The following is a 25,959-nucleotide window of genomic DNA, read 5'->3' as shown; positions in this document are numbered from 1 at the left end:
ATGTTCAATTTATGATCCACTACAAACCCCAGGTCCTTTTCTGCAGTATTACTGCATAGACAGTTACTCCCCATTTTGTATTTGTGCATTTGAGTTTTCCTTCCTATATAATAAACAAACTAATAAAATAAGAACAAATATTTTTGGACTGGATGTTTCAATGAGGAATATAAACTCTTCTGAGCATAAAACTGTGAGCTGTGTAAGGGAAGAAGTTGTGTATTCATATGTGTGAGGAGCTCCTTGCAGGATCAGGGCCTATGTTTGTACATGGATGACTTTAATAAAGTCATCTGGGATTTTATTCGTTGTTTCAGTCATTGGATTTCCAATCAAATAGAGATCCATCTACTGTATTAGTTGGGCAGTGTGTTCTCAGCCGAGCCAGAGACTTTTTTCTGCATTAACATGGGGCCACAGGACAGAAAAGGTTGAGAAGAACAACTGAGTTAGGGACCAATCCCCTGCTGTGTGTCCAGAGAAGGGGGTTCTGTTGAACAAAATTATGGGTGCCCCAAATCTTAATAATCACAAATGATGGGCCCCCAAATTGCAGGCACCCTAAGTGACAGGTACATGTGTAGAGCTGGGGTTGACCTCCATTGGCCATGTGTCCAGTGGGGGGAGTGATGGGGGCTGCGGCCCATGGGTAGGGTGACCAGATGTCCCGTTTTGGCTGGCACAATCCCTTTTTTTAACCCCGTCTCAGCCATCCCGACTCTTTTGATCAGTTGGCAAGAGCAAACGGGACAAATGCCCACTTTTGTCAAAAAAGTGGGGTGCAGAGGAACGGGTGTGTGTGTGAGCAGCAATGCCAGCCTTGGGCACGGGGGGGAGGCAGGGCTTGGGCGAGCAGCAACGCCAGTCCCAGTCTTTGGGAAATATGGTCACCCTATCTAGTATGTGCGTCGCTGCTCGCCCAAGCCCTGCCTGCCCCTGTGCAGGGAAGGGAGCTTGGGAGAGCAGCTCGGGACAGTCCCGGGGTGGGGGGGAAGAGCTCAGGCCAGCCCTGCAGGGAAAGATGGTCACCCTACCCAAGGGGTGCAATTGAGCTGGGGCGTGTGATTGGGGCTGGGGAACATGGAGATCCTCAGGGGCATTGGGGGTGGGGGATGCAATGGAGCTGGGGGGGGGTGATGGGGGATGGAGCTGGGGGGGGGATGGGGACTGGGCCCCTGGGAGCTGGGGGCCAGAGGAGCTGCGCCCTTAGGTGCAATGGTGGTGGGGCCCCTGGGGGTGACTGGGGGCTGGACCCTGGGTGCAAAGGAGCAGATGGCGGGGGGAGGAGGGGCGCCCAGGCACCCTGACCCGGAAGTACTACCCGGTTGCCATAGCGCTGACGCCGGCCCGGCCGGGGAAGATGGCGGCGGCTGTGGCGGTGGCGGGGCCTGGGGAGGAGGCAGCGGGCCTTGAGCCCGAGCCCAGCGGCTCCATCCGGCGCTACCTGGCCCGGCTCGGCGCGCTGCGGCCCCTGCCCGGCCCGGATCGGGAGGGCGAGAGCGGCCGCCGCACCGAGCTGCACCTGCTGTTCGACCAGCTCATCTCCGAGAACTGCGGCCCGGGGGCGCCGGGGCCCACGGGGGCGCCGAGCCCGCAGGTAACGGGGGCCCGAGCCTGACGGGGGGGGCGGGCGAGCCCGCGGGTACCGGGCTGAGGAATGAGCCTGACACGGGGGGCGGGGACCCCGAGAACAGGGGGTGGCTCGCTCGCGGGGACGGGGCTGGTGCGGGGCCAAGCAGCTCCAGGCGGGGTCGAGGGGCCGGCAGGGGGAAATGGGGGCCGGGGTGGGAAGCTCGGAAGCTCGGGGGGGGGGGGGGCAGGATGGGACCCAGGTGAGTGTGGGGTGGAAGCTGGCGCGGGGGCAGGGAGGGGCTGCACCAGCTCGGAAGGGTTGGCGGGAGTGAGGGTATGGAGCAAAGGAAGCTGGGTGGGGTGGGACTAGTCCTATCTCCTAATACTCTGCCAGGCTATCACGGAGGGTGCTCCCTTGCCCCCCCCCCCAGGTTTGCTCTCCCTGTGGAAATGCCACCTGCCCCCAGAGACTGATCATGATTTAAACCATAACATGGAGGGGGATGAGTGTTGCTGCCCCAGTTGAGCGTAATGGTTCAGTACAGGCCTGTTCTCAGCCCACCTGTAGGATGGAAACGTTCAGAATGTCCATGTCTACGCTAGAAAGTTGTACCTCTTTCCTACTATAACGGTGTAGGTAGTGGTACAGCCCCTAGTCTGGATGCACTTCTGTCAGGATAGTTGTGCTTTATGTCAGTATAGCTATTCCCATATGGGAAAGGGAATAACTATACTGGCATAAGTCACCTTTATACCAGCATGGGTATATCTAGAGCTTTTACTAACAAGTATAACTGTTTAGGTTAAAAAAAACTAACCAGCATAGTTATATTGGTACAACTTTCAAGTGTAAACCAGATCATTTTGGCGATCCACTGTTGAACCAGTTTCCTTGCTGTTGCAGCCCCACGTGCTTACTGAAACAACAGTCAGGGAACTGTAACATTAACATTAGCTCTGCTCCTCTGCTGCAATTCACATATGGGTCAGGCGCCCTTTGTCCACTTCCTGGTGTTATAACCATGTTAACTCTGCCTGCTTCCCCTCATCTACCCTCTTTATATGGCTGATAGACCTACTAGCTTATCTATAGGTCACAACACACTAGAGCTGGCCAAAAATTGGAATTTCCAGTTCATGGGAAATTTTATCATTTTGAAGTTTGGTTTCAGACCAAACCCAATTTTTTTCAAAATTTCCCAAGAACTAGAAGTTTCAAAATACATTGTTTCTGAAAGGAAGTATGTTTCCTGGATCCCCATCAGTTCCTCTGTGAAATTGACGTTATTCATGTCAGTTTCACAGCCCTCCGCCCCTTTAGCAAGTTCTGGGACAGGTTGGCCATGCCCACTCTCCCAGGACTGGGGACCCCAGAGCCTCCAACCTCCTGGGCAAGTTGGCTCCCTGGGCTGCCTGAATCCCATAGCCTGGGAAGCCAGCTGCCCTGAGAGTTGGGAATCCTGGGGAGCCCAACTCAGTAGCAGGAATCCTGGAAGTCCTGAGAGCCCCAGCTTGAGTTTAGCCTCTCAGGCTCCTTACTGTAGTGTCAGAAGCCTAGACCCTGTGGTTCTGTCTACACAGCAGCTGGGAGGGCACTTCCAAGTGCATGTAGACAGACATGCACTAGCTCTTGCAGGCTAGTGCTCAAAAAATAGCGGTGTGGCCATGGTAGCATAGGTGGCAGCTCGGGCTAGCCACTCAAGTGAGTACCTAGGGGATCAGGTGGGCTTATACTCAGGCAACTAACCTAAGCCATCATGACCGTGCTGCTGTTTTTAGCATGCTAACTCAAGTCTGTCTATCCACCCTGGGTAGCATCCTCCAGCTGCCACATAGACATACTCTGAGAGTCATGGCTTTTAGGAGTGCCATGCTTCCAGCTCTCGCAGCAGGGAGTCTGGAAGCCATTGCCGAGTTGTGTTGTAATAGTCGTGTGCAGTGGGGTAAGGTCAGTGGTAGCAGACATCTCTGGTTTATATGCCGTGGGTAGGAGAAGATGATGGACATAATTAAGGTGGTTGTTAGCACTTTCTTTGACAATTTCCTGTCTCTGCAGCATTTAGATTCTCAATTACTGCACAACATCTTAGTAATTGTTTTGTAGGGGGAATAAATTAACTATGCAAAAATGAAGATAATTTATTGCGGGTCCATTGTATATAGCATGCTACTCTGACATTCAGTAACAGTCTTTAATTACCCATTAGTCTTCCTATTTGTTTTTCACAGCAGTTGCCCAGCTTTTCTTTTCATTTTGGGAAGTGCTTAGGATAATCTTCTCCTTTCACCCTAATATTTTAGACATTTCTCCTTTTTTCTTTCCTCTGTTCCTTGGTTTCCTACCTCCTCTTTTTTTCTTTGGCCTTTATTATATGTTATGCCTTGGTCTTTAAATATTATTTCTCTCAGTGCTGGTTTCTTAAGTGGTATTTTGCATATTTAGAGGCAGTTGGATGCCTATGTCATATGGACAGTCAGTGGGACAGTCTACTCACTAGGTGCTCTATTGACTTCAGTTGTGCTCCACACAGAATCATAGGACTGGAAGGGACCTCGAGAGGTCATCTAGTCCAGTCCCCTGCACTCATGACAGGACTAAGTATTATCTAGACCATGGATCCAGGTGTTCTGCCCATGCAAATCCATTTGCACAATTGAGACCTTAGCTGGTGGGATGGTCTCTACTCTGGAGCCACAATTTTGTATTGTCTCTGATAAATAATCATTAAAGCGTCTGCCTCTTTTTTTTTTTTTCTCTCCAGGATGTTTGTGCTCTACTTGTTCAAGCCTGTCAACTGGTTCATCTCAATCAGGAACATCTTGTCAACAAAGTTTGTCAGCTCATTCATCATTTACTTAACAGATTCCAGGTATGGAAAATTTGATGGTTCTGTCCTTCCCCTTCCAAGCACATGGATGTGGGCCAAAAGGGCTCTCGCCTCCATGAGGCAGAACCAATAGAGAGGACCTAATATGAATGTGCTTGGATTTTCACCTTCCTATTCATCCTGCCATTCTTCTGATCTACAGTCCTAGTTTGGCTATGTCTGGCTAAAGGGTTGCTGATGTAAGAACTACATGTGCTGACCCTCTCACAGGAGACGGAAAAGCTTGTGTATCATGCCTTCGGTCTTGGGGAAAACAAGAATCCCGTGGCCGTTTCCTAAATGTAGGCTGTTTCTGTAGCAGCATGAATTTCTAACAGCCAAATCATTTGAGTCACTACCCAGCTAGAGGAATGTTACCCTGACTTGAACAATGTGCAATATAACAAGGATGCCTTTTGGAAGTTATTTTTAAATTCTGTATTTTTATATGATGACAGATAGTGGTTGATGAACAGAATTTGGATTTTCTTCTGTCCTATTCCATCTCTGCTCTCAAACAGTGCAGCTCTTGGACACACACTGAAATTCTGCAAGCCTTAGCAGCTCTTGTTTACAACAATGGACCTAATTGTCAGAAGGTAGGTTGAAAGCTGTGCTGAATTTATTGCTAAGAGAAAGTGAACTCCAAAGCCTCAGATTCCCTACACTTCCTTTCCTCCAAAAGAAAAGAAAAATGTCATATTCCCAGACACACATCCTCTCAACATTAACTCCTAACATAGTGTCAGTAATTGAAGGGTAAAGCACATTACAGGGATGTTACAAATCCTTGAAATCCATATTACAAATCCATGAAATTCAAAGTTAAGGTTACACTGAAGAGAAATCCAAACATATTAAGGCAAGAAATTCACAGTGAAGGCACCAAACAACTTTAAGTTTGCCCTGTTGTGAGGGTGTACAATAACCATAGCATTATGTTTTACTGTTTGTTGTTCCGGATTAGATTAAATTGTTTTAATATACCCTTCAGATTTTTTTTCATATTTTTTCCACTTTTAGCATCATTATAGGGCAAAGTAACCCCAAAGCAGCCAGAGCACACGAGCCAGTTAATCATTATCTGCTTGTACAGCTGCTTAGCGTCGCCAGATCAGCACAAAGCAGCTACAGCACACTGGTGAATGTGGACCTTAATTTGCAATTGACTTATTGGTTTAGATGGTTGTGTGAAGGCAGGCCGGCCCCTGGTGTCCCCATCTCAGCCAGATGGAGAGGTGACCCTAGACAGAATTGCCCTTCTGCAGCATGTGCACCGCCTCCCTGTGAGAGCCCATTTCCTGCTATAAGGGCAGATTCCTGTGCAGGAGTGGGCTTTGGATTATGCACCACTCTCCAGGGTGTTCAGCACACAGGGCCGGCTCCAGCGTTTTTGCCGCCCCAAGCGGCGGGGGGGGGGGGGGAAAGGCGCAATCGAACGATCAGCAGCAGCTCTACCGCCGACGCTTCATTCTTCGGCGGCAATTCGGCGGCAGGTCCTTCACTCCGAGAAGGACTGGGGCACCTGCCGCCCAAGAGCCGGATGTGCCGCCCCTTTCCGTTGGCCGCCCCAAGCACCTGCTTGCCGCGCTGGTGCCTGGAGCCGGCCCTGTCAGCACGCTCCCTCGGGGCTCCTTGCGCTCAACGGGAACCTGAGATTGAGGCAGCAGCAGGATCAAACCCTCATTGTACAATGGAGCCGAAACAGCAGTGCCATGAGAGCCTTTCAAGCACTGATGCCGAAATTAACATGAAGCTATCGGCTCTTTAAAGAGCAGTGACAGCTGCGCTAAGTGGCCTACCACTGTGAACTCCTGACACCACCGACTCATTACAACCAATATAATTTTTGCTTGCAAATTAGCTGTAGAAGAAAGGTATTAATGGGTTGAGTTACCTGTGATGTCACAATGATACCTCTTAAGAGTTCCTGAGCAGTTGACTTGAACCTGTCTGTAGGCTGTATAACAATAGCAATTAGATACAATTGTTAATAACTTAGCTTAATTACAACCTAGTATCTTCAGATATAGTCTGTGTACAAGGTATTAATTAACTTTAATTATCTGCAAAATGTGAAGTGTCTATGTTGTTCCATTGTTAAGAACTTTTGGGACAGAGAAAAGACAAACGCAGACAGTAAATTTCTTAACGCATTTTTAAATTAATTTTACTTTATAAACTAGTTAATGGATTTACTTTTAAATGCTCAGAAAATTCATTCTATACCCAAAGAGCAAGTGCTGTAAATTTGGGAAGGGTGTGCCATATTTTTCATACAAAACAAGGAGGTTGCAGCTCTGTTTAAGTACAGAATGGAACGTAGTCTGAACTATAGGGTCATGACCAATGCCTCCATAATAATGAATGACAACTTTGCAACTGAACATCATTTCTAATCAGAGGATATAGAAATCTTAGTTCTGTCTGAATATCAGTCCAACCTATTCTGTAGTTGGTATATCTATATCTAACTATAAGATTTAAGGAGTAGCTTGATTTATATCATATTGACTGTAGATCTGTTGTTCTGAAGTAAAAAGGGAATTTGCCAATTGATTTGCATTCACCAGACCTGACTGTGTATCTTGTTGGCCCATAGTGACTGTTAATGGTTTATTTTAGTATCTCCCGGATTTGCTGGGGAAGAGCGGACTGTTGGTACAGTTCAGTGATCTTGCTCAGCCTGACGTGGAACTCAGGAGGGCAGCAGTACACAGCATGGCAAATCTATGTCTCAGGTATTAAATCAAGTCTTTTAAAGTGATTTGTATAGGTGCTTTAAAAGATGGGTGTCTGGAAATGCTGACAGCCAGCCTGTTCAGTCCACCTGCTAAGCACAGTAAAGGCGAGAGCAATGCGATGGTTTCAGGGCCACGTTGATTAATGGGACTTTGCCTTTTGATGAAAGCCAAAAGAAGAAGATTTTTTTCCCCAACAGCTTTGTTCTGTGTTACATCCTGGAAGTTATAAACATGACTTGTGTGTGAAAGTTAAAACTGCAGTGCTCCTAGCCGTTGTCATACTCATTCGGGGAAAACCAGGAATTCTCAGATTTCCAAAAATAAATTATTATTAAGGACATTTAATTTAAGGGGGGGGGGAAAGGCAGGTATGTTCTACTACCTGGTCTGTGCAGCAGTAGTCAGTCGGTTAATGTGGTTGTTAATGTTTATGAAACAATTGATTACATCTTGCATTGGGATTATCTGTTGCACTGGAATGGTTGGTCTATGAATGATTTGTTATAAGATTCCAAGAATTAATAAGTTGATGCCAGAGCAAGATCTCATTACATCCGAAAACCTCCACTAAACTATTCAAATACAGAGGGAAGTTTTTTCTTGTTTGTCTATGACAAACATAGACTGATTAATTATTCAGTCTAAGCCAGCAGGAGTTTAGACCTGCTCTAAAGAGCTTTGCAATTATGAAGGAAGGTTTGATGTCCCACGGAATGGGACCCTTAAAAAAGAAGAGTCTTCCGAGGTCCTGGATGAGGTCACTTCGATATGAGCAAAGTGCAGCATCTGGTGGTTTTGAATGTGATTTTCTAATTGGATTCTACTGTCAGGAAAATCACTTGCGGTATTTGAGTCTTTTTGTGAACATTATCAAATGTGCACACTGGTGACTTGAAGTAATTAAACATATGGGCACCAGCTGCTTAGGGAACCAGCACAAAGAAAGCTGTTTAATGAGTCTAGAGCCACAGCACTAATGGTCATGTTATGATAAGCTGATATGCAGGTAGCACAGATTGAAGTGGTGTAGTGATTGCCTTCTTTATATTCATTAGTAAAGGAAGATGGGTGGCTATTTAAATAAAAAAAAGGTAAACATGTCACTGCATTAAGGCAGTCTATGTTTTTGTGAAAACGAAGGAAAATGTAAAAGCCTTTCAGGGTCATATTAAGGGCTAAATTGTATCCCAAGATATACGCATGCAGCTTCATTAATTCACCTGGGCATCCGTGTCTGAGGACATTCCCAGCAGAATAGTGACACCGCTCCTGTTGGTGTCATTCTGCACCTACTCGCAGCCTGGAAAACCAAACTTAGGAATCCACTTTAATCAGGCAGGAGAAGCCAGAAGTTAGAGTAAATTTAAGCTGTACTGAGATTTTACTAACCAGTGTTTCCAGATAGTATTTACGGTGCTAGAGTTTCATCCTTTGTAGGTGCCAAAGTGCAGTCCCACTCCATGTCTCTGCTATGCTGGGGAGGGAGAGATCTGAGCTTTTGTAACGTTATCTGTAAGAATAGTTTGTATAGCTTTATATTGAGAGCCACATCTTGACCAGCTGCATCTGCTTTCATTTTAGTGTGCCTGGACAGCCATACTTAGATGAGTCTTACAGAAGTCTGTGCTTTCAAACTTTCCTAAGTGTGTTACAGTCTTCAAAAACTTCTGATGTAGATGACATCACTTTTTGTATGGTATGTATGAGTCTAATCTGCTGAAATACACTAATTATAAAGTTATACTACGTAAAACTATGTTTTGCACTGGAACAGCTAGACAACTTTTAAAATTTGATTTGAAATAAGTAAGTCTGTTATAATCAAAGGCTTCCTGTTTGGCAGAGGCTGTACACATCTTGTGATTTGGAATATTGTCAGCTGAGACTTCGCTAATATCTCTAACCTCATTTTACTTGAGTAATATGAAAATAGTTGCAGGTATCTCAGTGGTGCTAAGCAGTCGTGTTGTTTTGCACAATATAAGGTATGAAGTTCATAAGTTGAAAGATGCTGTATTTGTGTGTGTTGCCTAATTCAAAGTTATTTTCAGCTGTTACAGAATGCTCTGAAAGGTATCCAGTCACTCTTAAATGGTGGGAAGATGAAGCTAATGCAGACTGATCAGCTTGGGTCCCTTCTTGCTGTATTAAAGGTGAATCATTTCTTGGTTTAAATCCACTTTTAGAGAGACAGACTGTATAGTGTGTGCTCCTGTTTCACTTTAAGTGGGAAAAGGTAGAGAAGACAGAAAAAAGAATCAGGTGGAGAGTTGATATGTGGGGAAGGAGGATAAGATTGAAAAATGGAATGAAAGACATGGAAAAAGGGGAAAAGTTCTCTCTAGAATATGATAACGCCTTCAGTTCTCTCACTTGTACTTCCTCTCACAAAGAAAGGGGTGGCAAAGCCTTGATGGTTAAGAGGCAAGTCTCCCATTAGCTTCAGTGCTGGACCCTTGCTAAAATCCTTCTAGAAATAGTTGAATTTGGTTGCCAAAATATGTCTGATTAGAGAATCAGAATTACTATACAGGCATTTTATTGTGCTATTTGAGTCTCCTCATGCTGACTTACCTGCCATTGGCAGCTTGGGTGTGAGCTTAGGGAGACAAGACCCAGAGAAGAAACTCGTAAGGTAAACTGAAAACAATTGGTGAGCACCTGAATATATGACAGTTCTTTGCACATCCAAATGGATTTCTTGTTACTGTTTTAGAAATGCATGTTCTATGGGCTTCCTGGACTGAACGTGGAAATGCCTGCAGTCTTGTACCCAGCTCCACTTCCTCAGTATGATGGACGATCACCTGTCAAACAAGAGCAGTCAGAATTGAGCACCATTAAGCAAACAGGGGTAAACTTAAATTATACCACATGTTGATTTTTGTGTGTGTTTATTTGTTTTGACTGTATATTTCCTGTTCTGGTGCTAATGGCTGAAAGTTCCTTCACGTTCTCAGCGTGTGGTGTATTTCATATTGCTTGCCTTAATGGCATTGATTATAAATTTCTGCACTGATTAACAAATTGCTCGTAAAGTCAGATTACTAAAACAGAGGGTTCTGCAGAGATTGATTTGATTGACTCTAGCTGTGTGCATCAGTTATTCATTTGTAGTCAAGAACTTGTGGCCTGCAGATGTGGGACTGATGGTGGCAGACTAGCTGTGGCATTTTCCATCACAAATTACATTACTTCTCTTCTAACACACAATCACTTTTACTTTTTCCTAGGGAAGTCAGGCTCATCTAAAAATGAGTTGTCTCCCTTGTTTGTGTATCTCCGTTTCTCTCTCCCTTTGCTGTTTATTATTTAACCCTGTAAAGTGTTTTGGGTTACAGATTACATGAAAGACATTAGACAAAATAAAGCTGTAGGGTCATTTTGTTGGCTTGTAATCTTCTTTTAAAGTTAATGAGTATCTCCTATAAATCCAAAAGAGCTACAGGAACCCATACATAAAACACCTGAAAAGATATCCTACTGTTAAGTGTCTCAATGTAAAAATACTTTTTTCTAAAGAAAAATAAAGGAGAATTGTGGAAACTCTTGTAGTTACACTGATAGTTGGAGGTTAGCATTTATATATATCTAGAGGTTTGCATCCAAAATGTCCAAGCAAACCAGTCTTGTAACATGTACCTATGGGACATTAAGATGTTGTTAATAAGTTTATTTTGTCGTCTTAAATGGAGTATGCAAGCTGAAATCGATTAAGATCTGATTGTCAGTGTATGTATAATTCATTTATGTAACACTATTTCATAACAGTAACTAAATACCTGTGACCAAAACTTTTTCTTTGGCTGGCTAAAGACCATCTGTCTCCCTACAATAAGCCATCTAGGTGCTTATAAAATATGCATCTCCGTGTTGGTGAACTTAAGTACTGACCACGCTGGAGTTTATTCATTTATGCTACTTTTTGGGATTTTATAGTCTCTCTTTTTCTCAGAAGTGACTTTGTTGTCATTCAAAGAGATTTTCAGAATAATAAAATCTTTTCTGGTTGCAAAATTCTTACTTTTGTGTCAGCCTTTTGTGTTATTTTTTCCTCTTGACACAGACCCGAAGGAAAAAGTCCAAGGCGAAACAAAAGAAAGGACAATTGGGGGAAGAAGTGAAAGAAGAATTAGAAAGTGATGTAGGAGATGGAGCAATCCATGGAATGGATATATTTCAGTTACATTCAGGCAATGCACAAAATAGTCCTTGTCTAAATCCCTGGAATCGTACATTAGATGCTGCATACATGCCTGCTGGAAAGGATCACTTATCATGCCATCCCAGCTGGAAAAGGATCAGCAGCAGTGAGTCGGAGTATTCTGATGCTGAAGGTGGAATACAAAGCAAAATGAGGTTATTGTTGTTCATGTCAATGTAAAGCATGGAAGCAAATAATACTGTGATTCATAACAATCGTGCTTGTGTGGCATGTTAAATGATGCTTTTTGTCCTTTTTGTAGATCTGGCACCAGTTTTGCACATGTGCAGCGTTTTACTCACCCTCCCACTCTCACAATCCCAGTACTGGATTCTTAAATGAAACTCTTAGTGAAATTATTTAATGTGATTTATATAATTTATTAACTAAGAAAGTTGAAAGGTGGTAATTAGTAGTAGTTTGAAAGTAAACTGATACTTTCTTTTCTTTTTTTACCTTTTGGCCTTAGCTATTCTACTTGAAGTTCTTATAGCTAGTCAGGAACCTGAATAAATGAGGTCAAATCAATTATTTTTTCAGAGCTGCTATTAATTCATCTTTTTGTTTCATTAAAGATCGTATCAAGCCAAAGTTCGTCAAGGGGCTTTAGCCTGTTTCCTTTCCACTATCAAATCAATAGAAAAAAAAGTTCTTTATGGCTACTGGTCAGCATTTGTTCCTGATACACCTGGAATAGGCAGCCCACAGTCTGTGTCCTTGATGACTATTGCATTGAAGGATCCCTCTCCAAAGGTAAGGGAATTTGCTGTCCTGAAAGCCTTGTTTTCAAGAACTAGTCTTCAGATTTGCCTTCCTTGATCTTTAGTATAATAGAGCAGTCTTGCTGGGGTCTTTGTGGCCTGTCTCACTGTATCACAGGACTAAGAGAGGCTGCATTATTAGGATAACAAAGGATCTGTTATGTATGTAGACTCTAAAATTATGAGACCAGGTTATTGGAGTTAAACTTATTTTTCTTGGAGAAGATTTTGAGGTGACCAAAGAGTTTCCAAAATGTATGAAAGGAGTTGGTCAAATTAGAAGAGAGTGTGAAAAGTTTTCTTTTATATGTTAAGGATTTGTCTATACAGGAAAGTTTGTGTGCAGCAAGCTATGGTGTGAATTTAAAGCACAGTAGCTACTCTGCACTAATTCTGCATGTGGACACTCTTCTTGCGCACTAAGGGTGCCCTCTGGAGGTTTAGTGTAGCACACTTCCAAAGCGTATTAAGCTAATGTGCACAAAGGCACTCTTACTGCGCACTCAGTGTGTCCGCATGGAGAATTAGTGTGGAGTAGCTAGTGCTCACCAGCTATTGTGGGCGTTTTCTCTATGTAGACAAGCCCTAAAAGGTTCAAAAAGGGGGATGGTCCCTTTAAATTGAGAAATGTAGGCGCTTCACACACACACAAGATAAATGTATGGACTGCTGTACCAGGGAAGGCAACTGAAACAGAATATGAATGAATTTGAGATATCTCAGTTTGTTTCTAGAGGAGGCGGCCATTAAGGTGAGTGGTGAAAAAAGCTGGAAAGTGCTGATTAAACCAACCCCCAAAAAGGTGTATTGAGCTGGATGGGCACTTTCCCTTATCATTTACAAACAGCTAGTTGATGCATAGTAAAGATCTGCAAGGTCCAGAATCGTGCATTTTAGGATGCCCTGAATTCCAGATGTGGAGGTCTCTGTGGTGACACTGAATGGTACAGGGCAGAACATTTATAAGCTTTTGCTAGGAGAATCCAAGGAAACCTGAGGGACGAGGTGTTGAATCCCAATACCCCAATAATGAAAAGAAATGGACACCGGATAATAAGTGAGTTGCAAAGCCAGGCCTGTGAATATCTGCTATTGACCTGCAGTCATAACATTTGTGCAGTTAACAGAGTACGTACTCTGCATACTAATATGTATGCAAGGACGTTCTGTCTTAAGTGTGTTGCAAAATGCTATCATGCAGAGCTGGGTTCCATGTTAGCATATCCTGCAGTAACTTTTTTTTCCCCAGCGAGTAGAAAGGTGCTGTGTAACAGGCACACACAGAATGTGAAGAAGCAGGATAAGGAAAGTTTGACATTTCCCCACAGTTTCTTTGATTGAAACAGAATTGAAATATTGTATCGTTTCAGACTCGGGCCTGCGCTCTTCAAGTTCTCTCCGCCACCTTGGAAGGTTCTAAGCAGTTCCTTTCTGTTGCTGAAGACGCACATGACCATAAAAGAGCTTTCACTCCTTTCTCTGTAACGATTGCTTCCAGCATCAGAGAGTTGCATCGCTGTCTGCTGCTAGCCCTGGTGGCAGAATCCTCCTCACAAACCCTTACACAAATCATCAAGGTACTTACGCTTACTTTGAACGTGCTTACATTTTGTAAGCGTCTTCGATTCAGCCTCAAAGCAATTTTCTAATGACCTTCAAAGCAGACCTCATGCTTTCCAGACATGACTGAGACAGGGAGATTATGCAAAATTCCTGAGAGCTGCCTGGGTCACAACAGCAGTTTTTTCTCTTTCTTACAAGGCTTGGCAAATTGAGTCTGTCTGGAAAGTCCCATTATTTCTCTTGAACACAGTTTTCTTGTTTCCATATTTCTCTTATGGCTTCTGTGCTGAGCAGATGTACAAAATAGTGCTGTAGAACTCACTATCGAAAAATAGTTGTAAAGGTTTTTGTGTATTTAATGGCAATTTTGATTTGAGTTTTTAATCTAAAATATTCCTTCCCTAGCTCGATTTTTATGGTTGGTCACAGTAATTGTTCTAGAAGCAAAGCTTTTGGGACAAATTTTCAAATACTGACCAACTCTCTTCAGTTATTTGCAAATGTAATCAATGTAGCTGCCTAAATGACCTAACTCACAGTACAAAATGAGAGAGCCACGTTTTCAGTTTGGCCTCTGTCACCTCTCATCCGGTTATCTCTTGTGTGTTTTAGTGCCTTGCAAATTTGGTATCGAATGCACCGTACAGCCGTTTAAAACCGGGTCTATTGACAAGAGTTTGGAACCAGATAAAGCCCTACATTCGTCATAAAGGTTTGCATTGCACTGGGCTGGATTCTTTTCTCACTGTATATGTTGATTCTTAACTCAGCATGAATTCTTAATTGCTAGTATTTTTTTTATTTTATTTATTTGTTTGGTTGTTTATTTATTTAGAAAAATTTCCCATGATTGGTAACTGTGTAAATAACTCCACTGCTTAGTGGTGTTTACCTTTTATTTTATTTTCCCATATTCTCTTTAACAGATGTTAATGTTCGGGTTTCTAGCCTCACGTTGTTAGGCGCTGTCGTATCCGCTCAAGCTCCTTCACCAGAAGTACAGTTACTTCTGCAACAGCCCAGTTCTTCCGGACTAAGTAACAGCGGCACCGCCACCCCTCATCGCGTCAGTTCCTCTGAGTGGTGGCGAAGAGCCCCACCTTCGCAAGGGGAACCCACGGACAATTGGGAGAGTTCGTCTTCAGAGCCTTGTTGGCTCATACGTCTTTGTATCTCCACTGTTGTTCTGCCCAGAGATGATTCCTATTCTGATAGCGATACTAGCTTCACAGCTGGTACTGTCTATGAACCATCTCCTGTTCGACTGGAATCTTTACAGGTAGGAATGGACAACTGCTAGAAGAGCCAACTAAATGTATGAAACTAAGAATAAATATCAAATCTCGCCAGTATCAGCCGGTTCTTCTGCCCTTATGATTTGGTAACCTTGTTTGATGATAGGGCGTGTATGCATCTGGTAAGAATTGGGAGTATTCTCTATGTAAGCCTCTCTTTCCAGTGTTGCATCTAAGTTAAAGCTTGACTAGAAAGATCTTCTATAAGTGAAATACTAACAATAGATGACTTTTGCCTGAGTGAAGCACTGTATAGGAAGATTGAGACTCATAAACTCACCTCTGTTATTCTTTATGCAACCGTGTAGAAAAGTATAATTTTGTCACTTCCATCCCAAGGAAATTAAGCGGCCTCATTCCCTTGCCAGAGTAATGGATGCTTGTCATAGCTGGCTTCATTAACCAGGACAGCCAAACTACAGGAGATTCAAGCCTTGTCACTTTTGCAGATTCTCTTGTGCTTAGGTAGTAGTTAGCTACAGGAGAGCTCACTTAAACTTGAGAAATGAATTTACTGCGAGTTCCTGCTTGACAGTGCTTTCAACATGTTCTGTTAAACAAGACAATAGAATCTACAGGGCCCAAATATCTTTTATGTTCGCTAGTTTGTGTTGTACTTTCTGGCTCTCATGTTAGAGTTTAGTGTATGGTTACTGCATTGACTAAAACATTCTCTCTCTTTTCATTTTGGTAAATTCCATTCAGTATTTTTTCCCCCTACTCTGCAGGTCTTGGCACTTCTTGTGAAGGGCTATTTCTCTGTGGCTCAGAGCTATTTGTTAGAGCTTGGAGAGGTGGCTTGCAAATGCATGGAGGAAACAGATCCGTCCATTCAGCTCCACGGTGCCAAAGTAAGAGCTTGGAGAAATGCAGATAGCTTTTTACCGAGTGTTTCTCTGTACGTATGCTCTAAAAGTATTTGTAGTTAAGCTTGATGTGAAAATACCTTTATTATAATTCAAGACAATTGTATGGAAAGAGCTCTGAATGTGCGTCTGTGTCTATTTCATGCAGTACACTACAAACAAGACCTATCTCTTCTCCATACTATAGCTACTTGTGCATTACTGTACTCCAGTACATCAAGAAATACAAGTTTTGGCCCCAATCTTGCATTCTTTTCACACACACAATTCCATTGAATGCTGTGGAAGCATTCCAGAATTGGACCCTTATTTATTACAGTTGATTTGGGAGTTTTCATTTTGTTCTGGATACCATAAGACATTTCCATCCATCTCGGCACAGAAGTTTGCTATGTTGCCCTACTTGGAGACGTTATTTAGGAAGGGCTTTTCCACTAACTCTGAGCTAGCAGTCATAGAGTGTAATATAAAATAACGTTAAATTACAGACTTCATTCATTGTGTAAACGACTGAGGTTTGTGCTAAGTATTTCCATAGTCAAATAATACTTGAGTTTGCTTTGATAAGGAGCCAGTTCATTTTCTTTTTCTTGGCAGCTTCTGGAGGAGCTGGGCACAGGCATAGTACAACAGCATAAACCAGATTCAACCATTGCTGTCAGTGAGAAAGTACCTGTCAACTTGGTAAGTATATGGACTTTAGAGGTGGGATTCCACCTAATTAAGCCTCATGTCGTGAAATCTGCAGCAAAGTGATTGTTATATCCACATTCAGGTTCAATCTGATGTAAAGTGGAGGGGGAGTACAAAGTATCTTTAGATGCTGGTATGGTATACACTGAGGTCAGCAAACTATGATAGTGTAAAGATCTACAAATAAGCCTGGATTGTAAGATTTTATTGTGATAGGCTGTTTCCTGCTATTAAAATGAACTGACAAGAACTGCCGTTGTTGATACTTATCATTTTAACACAGTGTGTGAGTGTGTATGTGTGTTCGTGTTCTATCCTAATACAGATACGGCAACCTTTGTCAAAGCCAAATAAACCTCCTGGTAAATATCAAGCTAATTTAAGAAAGCAACAGTGAGTTATGATGGGCATCTCTTGTCTGACTACTTGAGACAGAAATTTTATACATAAAGGGGTTCTGTCAAGTTTGGTTAGGCCTAAAATTAGACCTACTAGCATTGTTTAGATTTGTGGACAAGTGCTTTTTATGAGACACAAGTATTGACTGTACACTTTCCCTTTGCTCCTGCGTTCTGCTGTAACTTTGGGTTCAGGAAGAATATTGAGGAGCTCAGATACCACATATGATAGGGGTGCTCTATAAAACCCTAGATAGATATGCACTACAGCCTCAGTCACATTTCATAGTCAAGTGCTCCAAGAGCCTACGTCAATAGTCTGCCTGCTACAAGAACTGAGTAGGTGGCTGATACCCTAGTGCGTGTGATCACCGAGAAATCCATTGCTTGGGGCTGTTTTTGTCAAGCTCACTGAAGCTGAGAAATTGGGATTCTGGCACTAATGTGGGTCTGTTAAATATTCTTTCTGCGAACTGAAGGCTATTTTAAAAATAATTTTAGGGGATGTTAATAAATAAAACAGAAACGAAACAAGCAGATTGAGCCAAAACATTATTTGTACAACTAACTATTTTAAGATTTCTAATAGTTGTAATAGTCAATTTCATGCTCATTTACACCCACTGATGTGATACTAGATATGTTTTAAAGATGATTTTAGAAAAGACCATCCATTTCAGAGATCAGAGACGTGGGCAGTATTGTCAGGCTCATCTGACATCAGCATCAATTGTCTAATGGTTTCAGTTGGTAAACATAGTTTCTCCACTACAGGTTGTAACCTTTTGGACTATGATGTTAAATGGCCCTTTACCTGGTGCCCTTCAGAATGCTCAACATCCTACCCTTCAGACAAGTGCCTGTGATGCTCTTTCTTCTATCTTACCGGAAGCTTTCGGCAGTCTGCGGGTAAAATACGATATCTTTTTAAGTACTAGAGTCTTCAGCTTTTATCCCTCTTAACTATATTAATATTGAACCTGTGTTAAATTCATATGAAGGATGGAGTCACTGCTTTTTTTTACATCCAATCTTCATATTTTTTCATATTAAAAAACCCTGTGTAAACCATCACCGATTAAGATTGGAAAAAGCATGCTTGGGAATATTCAAAAAGTTTGATTGTAGAGGCATTTTAGGAGATAGCTACTCAAGCAAGCAGTAGACTGCTTCGAGGCCTTGAATATTAATAGCCTGGTTGAATAGCTTGGTTGTGTTGCATGGCAAACAAAGGCCTTTAGAATCTCGTTCTGTGGGTGAGATGTGGAAGATATTGCTATTTTGCTGATAAAGTTCAGCGAAGCATGCAGACAGCTGAACTGAAGGCAGTGGACTGATGTTCACGCACTTGGGTTCTTTTCTTCATTTGGCTGGCTAGCAAAATGTAGCTGAAACTGTAATGTTTGCTCTCTCAATTGCAACTGAATCTGATGGCATTACTCTCCTTTTACACAATGAAATATGCTTCTGTACTTTAAAGCCTTGGCAGCATATAGCCACTGTATTGTGCAGCTCCATTCATGTCACTGTGCCCTGCTTGCCTCAGAGAACCCGGCCAGGTCTCATTTACAGAGGAACTGCTAATGCAGCAATATCCCTGGAATTCTGTTGGTCCGGCTTCTCCAAGCACAGTGTGTACTTCATCTCTCTGTACTTTGACACCGAAGTCTGAAAGGGAAGTGGGATCAGTCATTGCCCACTTTGACCTATGGCTCTGATGCAGCACAGTTGACTTGGCTGCGGGCTTGTATACTTGCAAACCATACAATGTGAACTTTAACGTGCTTTATGATCCCTCTTTAATGCTTTCACACTGAAGAGTGACTCTCTCTCATGGCATGTTGGCTCCCCTACAGTTACAATCGTTCCTGTTCTAGCCAGGTGGGTAGTGAACCTATTGTCTGCCCCAATCCTTTTTGTTGCTCCTTTTTCCCCAGCACACATGCCCTAGCTGGTTGCCATTGTATCACAAAGATACAGCTTGGGGAAATCAACAATGCCCCGTTTACCAGCATTGGGGTAATTTGTTAAAAGTGGGGCGTACTCCTGTCTCCTGTGTAGCATCCAAATGCCAGCCAGCTCTTCCACTTATTTGCTGTACAGGAATATGGGACGTTCTCATTGCTTCTGTAGACTCCTGGTGTTCGTTTTTTAAAACACACGTCAGTTCTTAGCTTTTTCTTTCCCCCCCCAAAGAGGGGGCTCTGCAGTACAATATTGTCACCACTGTTCTCTTTTAAGGAATGCGTCTCTGTTCCCATTGCTAATTGCAGGATGACCGACAGATACTGTGCATCACGCTACTGCTGGGGCTGAATCACAGTGAGAATCCCCTGGTGAAAGCTGCTGCTGCACGAGCCCTTGGAGTCTACGTCCTCTTCTCATGTCTTAGGCAGGTTAGCAGTGGGCCGTTATTATCTGACTCGGAACTCTTAACAATGCATTTGTTGAGCAGCAAGTTGTAGAGCATGAGGTTTCTTTGTGGGAAGTAGGCCTCCCTGTTAGGCCAATGGTAATACAACGCGCTGAGATATTAGCTGGAAATATTCTGGCAATTTGCTGGTGCTTCTTCCAACCCTGCCCTCTCTGTTCTATGGGCACTATAGGCAATGGAACCCGTGCAGTTTTGCTGTGTGGAATGTGGCAGGAGATGGAGTGTCTGTAGGTGCAGTCCTCACCCTCTCCAGCCCCTTTGTCAGGTGAAAGGGCCAGCTAGGTATGAGGAAGCTCTAAAAGCCCTGGATCTGGCTGGGAGAGGATTGCCTCGGTGCAGGAGCTGCAGAAGGCAGCTGTAGGGCTGAAAACTCCTGCACAAGCCCTCGCTTGGGGGCATGTGGAGGGTGGGGCTGGAGCAGGAGGGGCATGTCAGGAATAGGGTCACAGCACATAATGCTGCAGAGTTTCCAGGCAGCGTTGTGGCCCATGAGCAGCTGGGGACAGGTTGCCGTAACTTAGACAGGCCTAGTACTGTCTGTTGTGGCAGGGGCTGTGGAGCAGCCCAGAATGGGGAGCGTGCAAAGTTAGTTAAGAGCGATGATCGCCCCTGTCAGGACTGCGAGTTCTGTGCTGTCTCTCTAAGAGGTGCAGCTGAGTCCGTCTCTGTGTACTGTAAAGCTCCCTTCAGCACAGCATGCAGCGGGGCCTGGGGGAAGTGTGTGTGTATGGCCGGTGGATTTGCAACTGTGCAGGTGGACCAAACTGCCCTTTGGAGCCATGTTAACCCATCTGGTTGCAAGAGAGGATTCCATTGTTTTTGCAACACGGTTGTGAAGTCTTACATGGGTGACTATTTTGACAAACTTGAACCGTAGCTTAAGTTGAAATTTTAGTCTAAAATATTTTGAAAGAAAAGCTTTAATCATAGGCAAGGAAATGGAAACGAAATATAACATGCCACAAAAGTGAAGATTAGAGAGACAGCTCAACAGGGAGTTTGGAGACGCAATTACTTATTCGACAATAGCATTTGATGAGTATGAGATTGTCAGTCCAGGTAATTATGCTTAAATCAAAGTAACTAAAGTACCAATGAAATTAAAATATGCAGTGAAATCATGTAGAAGCAGTCACCCAAGAGAGGAGCAAATTTGGACACTTTAGAGTTAGATTGTTAACTAGAGATGAAACAAAGCTGTACTGGGAACATTAGAGATACTTTAAAGCTGTTACTTAGCACAGACGGTTGCTTTAATGGAGCTGGTGTTTGCAGATTTCACTGTGACGATAAAGACCATGAAAAAAGAACTTCCATGCATTTTAAAAAAACAACAAAACTTTTAATTTTCTAGGATGTGATGTTTGTTGCCGACACAGCAAATGCTATCCTGAATTCCCTCCAGGACAAGTCTCCAAACGTCCGTGCCAAAGCAGCCTGGTCCTTGGGCAACCTTACAGACACGCTGATTGTCAACATGTAGGTAGCAACATTTTGGCTAATAAAACTTTATAAATGGCTTGAGCGCTTTATTATTTGTCCCCCAGTAATATAGGAATTGCCATACCTGGGCAGACCAATGGTCCAAATAGATCAATATCCTGTATTTGACCGTGTTCACTACCATAAACATTGGAGCAAGGTGCAAGAGCCCTTGTAGAGGACACATTATGGATTAATGTGCCTGTACCAGAAGCTTCTTCCTAGCCACTCTTAATTAGAGTTTGCCTTATGCCTCAAAGCGTGAGGCTTTGTATTCCTACCTTCTGTAACTTGTGGATGTTTTCATTATCCAGATCTAATCCATTTTTGAATTCCATCAAACTCTTAGTTTCATATCTTCCGCGGGTTATGTACTGCATAAGAAAGAGATTTCCTTTTATCCTTTTTATATTTGTTACATTTTGATTTCATTGAATATCCCTTTGTTCTTGTGTTACATGAAAGGGTAAATAGGATAGTGAATATATTTATCAACCCCGGTCTTAGTACAGAACGATGGACCAGCCTGCTATTAACTTTTTGCCATATTGAAAATTTACCATTGATTCCTATGCTGTTTTCTGTGTCTCAGATAGCAGTTTATGAACGTCTGCATTTCATTAGTCTTATTGCGCTACCAGCAGGATTTCCTGCAATGATGATTTACATTTTAAATTAGGTGTAATATCATATGCTTTTACTATGCTCAGTGTTTGTCTTACATCTCAGCATTTTAGTTAAAATCAAGAGTATTGTCAACTTAGTCAATTATGTACCCTATATAGGGGGACTGTATCTTATCTTGACAGGAGGATTGACTCTGGTCTGGTCTTTTCCGTTTCTGACTGCTCTGATCCTGGATGGTGTGTGGTTTATTTTTGCTAGGGAAATGATGGGGCAGAGCTTCCAAGAGGAATTCTCAGACCTCCTACTACTGAAAATGTTACGATCAGCAACTGAAGCATCCAAGGACAAAGACAAGGTACGCTGCAGTGGGGCAGGGAAAGGAATACATCCAAGCATAAAGCCAAAAGCCAAGTTAAAATCACCCATTACTTGCTTTTGACTTTTTATTATAACATGTTTTATTTGAGTAATCCATAAGAATGGCGTAACCGGGGAAGTTGATGGTAGTACTTACATATAAACAAATCCTATGTGCTGTACTGCAAAATATGTTGAGACTCCACCGACTGGCATTACCATAATCCATATCCACCATTAGAGTAGTGTAGAATAAAATAATGCTGTCTCATCTGGAGATATGGACTGCTGGCATCTAGATGTTTACACTGAGTGAAGTGCAAAGTGTCGCTTTTTCTTGTCAGTTGGACACAGCCTAAGTTGGTTGGAGTTCCAAGCATTTTGTAAAGCCTGTCTTATTTTCCTAGGAACTTTTTGAAGAGGCAGTTTGAGGGATTGTTTTTTTGACAGGATATGAGAAGTGTTTTTTAAATAACTGAAATTACTTTATTTCAGCACTAGATGCATTTAATTACTTTTGTATATGCACCGAGAGGCCTTGCCAGATGCATGTGTATAAATTGAAAATATAATTTGTGCTTTGTGTTTCAGGTAAAGAGCAATGCAGTCCGGGCCCTAGGAAATCTGCTTCATTTCCTTCAACCATATCACATAGTAAAACCCAGATTTAGTGAAACCATTAAGGAATCCATTCAGGCCCTTATTTCTACTGTCCAGAGTGAGGCCACCATGAAAGTACGGTGGAATGCATGTTATGCGCTGGGAAACGTATTTAAAAACCCTGCCTTGCCACTTGGTAAGTAAAATCTTCCTTTTTAAAAAATTTTCACTGACCTCTTTGGGAACGCACAATGAGCTGTGCAAAAAAAGAATCTTAAGGTTGTGTTTTTACTAAGAATTGATCTGGCATATGTATGTGTTTGGAATTAAAAAAAGAATGTTTCTCTCGAAACCAAGGGCAGAATCTGGCCCAGAATGTACATTTGATATTAAATAGACCTCATTCCTGCAAACACTTACGTACATGCTTAACTTGACTACACTGATTTTAATATGGCTACTCATGGTAGTAAAGTCTGTGCATGTTTGAAGGATCAGGCCAATAACAGGTACTAGATATGAGGGTTAGTGACTCAGGATAATGTAAAAATATTGGACTCGCTAATAAATTTCATCCTTCAGTGAAACCAAAACAAAATAAATTAAGGCCTCTGCCTTGTAATAAATGGCATCTGCTCAATCACTGAGCTTCCAAAAAGTATCATTCTGATTATCTGGAAGAATTGTTATATAAGCTACACAAGTGGAGTCTAAATGTCATGTCACTTGAGTATATTTTTTTCAGATCTAGAGGAAAAGGCTAGAATATTTTTTATTTCAATAAATCAAAACGCAGTTGATAATTTTCTGTTTATGGCAGAAATCCTGAGTCTTCAAATGAAGACAAGGTTGATCAGTGTAATAAATCTTTGTGAACAGCTGCTTTTGTAACATTGATTTTGTATTTTTTATTGACTGCAAACTTGTGCGCTTCCTAGGAGAAGCTCCTTGGACTGCACAAGCCTATAATGTTCTTACATCAGTGGTGAAATCATGCAAGAATTTCAAAGTCCGAATCAAATCTGCCATGGCCCTCTCCATCCCTACCCAAAGGGAGCGCTACGGAACCACTGAACAGTTTTCCCAGATCTGGAGTGCGTTGGTTATAGCTTTGCAGAAGAGTGAAGACACCGAGGACTTTCTGGAGTTCAAATACAGTGCCAGCCTGAGAACGCAGATCTGCCAGGCTCTGATTCATTTGTTAAGCTTGGCAAACAGTACAGACCTGCCATTCATTAGGAAAACTATAGCAGAAAATGGGGATGTGATCAGATCCTATGTCTTGCAATATATGAAATCGGGGGTTGAAGAAGATGAAGCAGGAATACACACAAACTCCCATGAAAGAGACAGATTATTGAAAAGAGCTATTGAGCACATTTGTGGTATTGAGGAACTGTCAGAAGGCAAAGCTAAAGTAGTAGTAGCTGCTTATCTAGAAGATATCTTGACAAACCACATCAACTCCACTGAATTGACGGAGGCTTAGGAAGAGAAATCCATTGCAGTAAATTGTGCCTTCTGATTATATGCAGAGGGAAGTACACCGCTTCCATGTATGCAAGATGTCCAGGAGAGAGGTTTCCTATTAGCAACATTAAAACATTTCTTTCAAACTTATTTGAATCAGTTGAAACTCTTGAGAAAAAGTTCTACAATGCTGAGAAAAAACATTTAATCTCATTTACTTTCCTACTATTTAGTTTGTTGTAAATTGTCTCCATTTGGTTTGGCTGGTGACTGAGCTGATACAGAGTTATCACTCTGAAAACAAATGTCTTTTTATTCTTTGTATATTTTATAAGAACAGAGCCTTTTTATGAGCTCGTTTCCAAAGCCTTTTATCACGGTTGGCTGCTATCTTCAAAAGCTTGCCCACAAAGGACACGGGCAGAATTGGTATTTTCTGCCTTAGCTTTTCTGGAAATCAGATTGATCATAAATATGGAGAGTTGGTATACTCTTCTCAGCATGACACATTTGTCACATTTATTGCACTTGTACAATAAACTCAAATATCAGTTGGAATACTTGAATAACAGCTTGATGTAAATCAATTCACACACACTTTATATCTACTCTGGCCCCCCTCCCGCACAGGAGGGCTGCTTCACTGGTGCAGGGCCATTGACTTCCCCTCTTCTCAAAAATAAACTCCTACCCGAGTCTTGGACTCATAGTCCCAAGTCTGATCGTACAGTACAGCAACCAAGATGCTATCCTACCAGCCCAAGAGCTGCAGCTGGTTTCTTGAGGGTAACCATGTTCATAGAATATGGGCTGAGATTTTGGCATAGAGTATTTGGGAGTCTAACTCCCTTAGGCCGTATTGAAAATCCCAGGCATAGTTTGTTCGTTTGATCTCTGCATATAGTGCTTAAGCACTACGTGGTTCTGTCTTCCAGATTTTGTTCCTATTTTGTGATTTAGCTGGACATGTCACCTCTTGAGTATAAATTATTGAGGGAGGGAGGGATAGCTCAGTGGTTTGAGCACTGGCCTGCTAAACTCAGGGTTGTGAGTTCAATCCTTCAGGGGGCCATTTAGGGAACTGGGCTAAAAATCTGTCTGGGGATTGGTCCTGCTTTGAGCAGGGGGTTGGACTAGATGACCTCCTGAGGTCCCTTCCAATCCTGATATTCTGTGATTCTATTATTTGTTATTTTTATTATGGAGTATGTTTACAGGTACAGGGCTCCCACCTTGCAATTGATAGCATGTAGCAGGACTGCTGCACGGATTGACTTCCCCATTGACCGATCGGTGTTTTAGATAGGCACAGCTGTGTGTGACACTTCTGAGGGTGGAGGGGTACCCAGGGTTGTGTGGCACCTGGCCCCCACCTGCCCTTTGCGTGAGGAAGTCTTGTTTGTGCCTGTTGTGGATCAACTTCCTGAAACCATGAGCTTCTGGCAACACAAGCACTGTCTCACAGGCCTCGCTCCCTGTACAGGTTAGCAATAGGCATACATCAACCCATGTTCCACTGGGCACTCAGGAACTCTTAGAACCATGGTTCCCAAAGGAATAGTACACTCTAGCTTGTAAGATTCAACTCAGGATCATCACATTACTTAACGCACCACACATATAGTGAAAACAAGAATAAGTTTATTTTCAAAGACCAGATATTCAAGTGATAGTGAGACTATTGGAAACAAATGGCTCCCTATAAAACAAAATCATAACATGATTTCTGGAGCCTAAACTTATCTAACAAGGCATTCCTCTGTCTCTCTATAAGATTGCTTACCCCACGTCCCTTTCCCCAGTGTTTTCAGCCAGTTTTGCTGAGATCCCTGCTCATAAGATCAACCTGCTGGTGGCTTGTCCTCACAGATTGAAGGCATACAAAGAAGAGTCTCTGCACCCCCAAATATACCAGAACAAATCTTTGATGCTCACCTGAAAGTAGGGTCCGTCCCACCCGTTTACCTCTTCCTGTTAATTGCCTTCTGAAGTCTCTGCCAGCTCTTCATTAACATTTGACTTCATA

At 42.7% G+C, this 25,959-nt stretch overlaps 1 protein-coding gene across 1 annotated transcript; it reads left to right on the top strand.

The window, feature by feature from the left end:
- The first annotated feature begins 1,360 nt into the window (after nucleotides 1–1,360).
- On the top strand, nucleotides 1,361–24,453 carry HEATR6 (HEAT repeat containing 6). Its single transcript, XM_065418283.1, has 20 exons — nucleotides 1,361–1,597; nucleotides 4,335–4,442; nucleotides 4,898–5,038; nucleotides 7,065–7,180; nucleotides 8,765–8,879; nucleotides 9,235–9,336; nucleotides 9,900–10,037; nucleotides 11,250–11,542; nucleotides 11,963–12,140; nucleotides 13,519–13,725; nucleotides 14,324–14,423; nucleotides 14,638–14,990; nucleotides 15,735–15,857; nucleotides 16,470–16,556; nucleotides 17,738–17,872; nucleotides 19,237–19,359; nucleotides 20,752–20,876; nucleotides 21,765–21,861; nucleotides 22,455–22,659; nucleotides 23,402–24,453. The coding sequence occupies exons 1-20, from the start codon at nucleotides 1,361–1,363 to the stop codon at nucleotides 23,950–23,952; spliced, it is 3,534 nt and encodes a 1,177-aa protein (XP_065274355.1). The 3' UTR covers nucleotides 23,953–24,453.
- The last annotated feature ends 1,506 nt before the right edge of the window (nucleotides 24,454–25,959 follow it).

This window comes from Emys orbicularis, chromosome 17 (assembly GCF_028017835.1).
Source record: "Emys orbicularis isolate rEmyOrb1 chromosome 17, rEmyOrb1.hap1, whole genome shotgun sequence".
Taxonomy (NCBI): domain Eukaryota; kingdom Metazoa; phylum Chordata; order Testudines; family Emydidae; genus Emys; species Emys orbicularis.
This window is presented reverse-complemented; position numbering and strand designations above follow the sequence as displayed.

Excerpts from the sequence above, each read along its gene's own strand:
- HEATR6 (XM_065418283.1), top strand. The coding sequence starts at position 1,361 with ATGGCGGCGGCTGTGGCGGTGGCGGGGCCTGGGGAGGAGGCAGCGGGC. Across the intron at positions 12,141-13,518 it reads TGAAGGATCCCTCTCCAAAG|ACTCGGGCCTGCGCTCTTCA; the intron begins GTAAGGGAATTT and ends GTATCGTTTCAG. Across the intron at positions 22,660-23,401 it reads AAACCCTGCCTTGCCACTTG|GAGAAGCTCCTTGGACTGCA; the intron begins GTAAGTAAAATC and ends TGCGCTTCCTAG.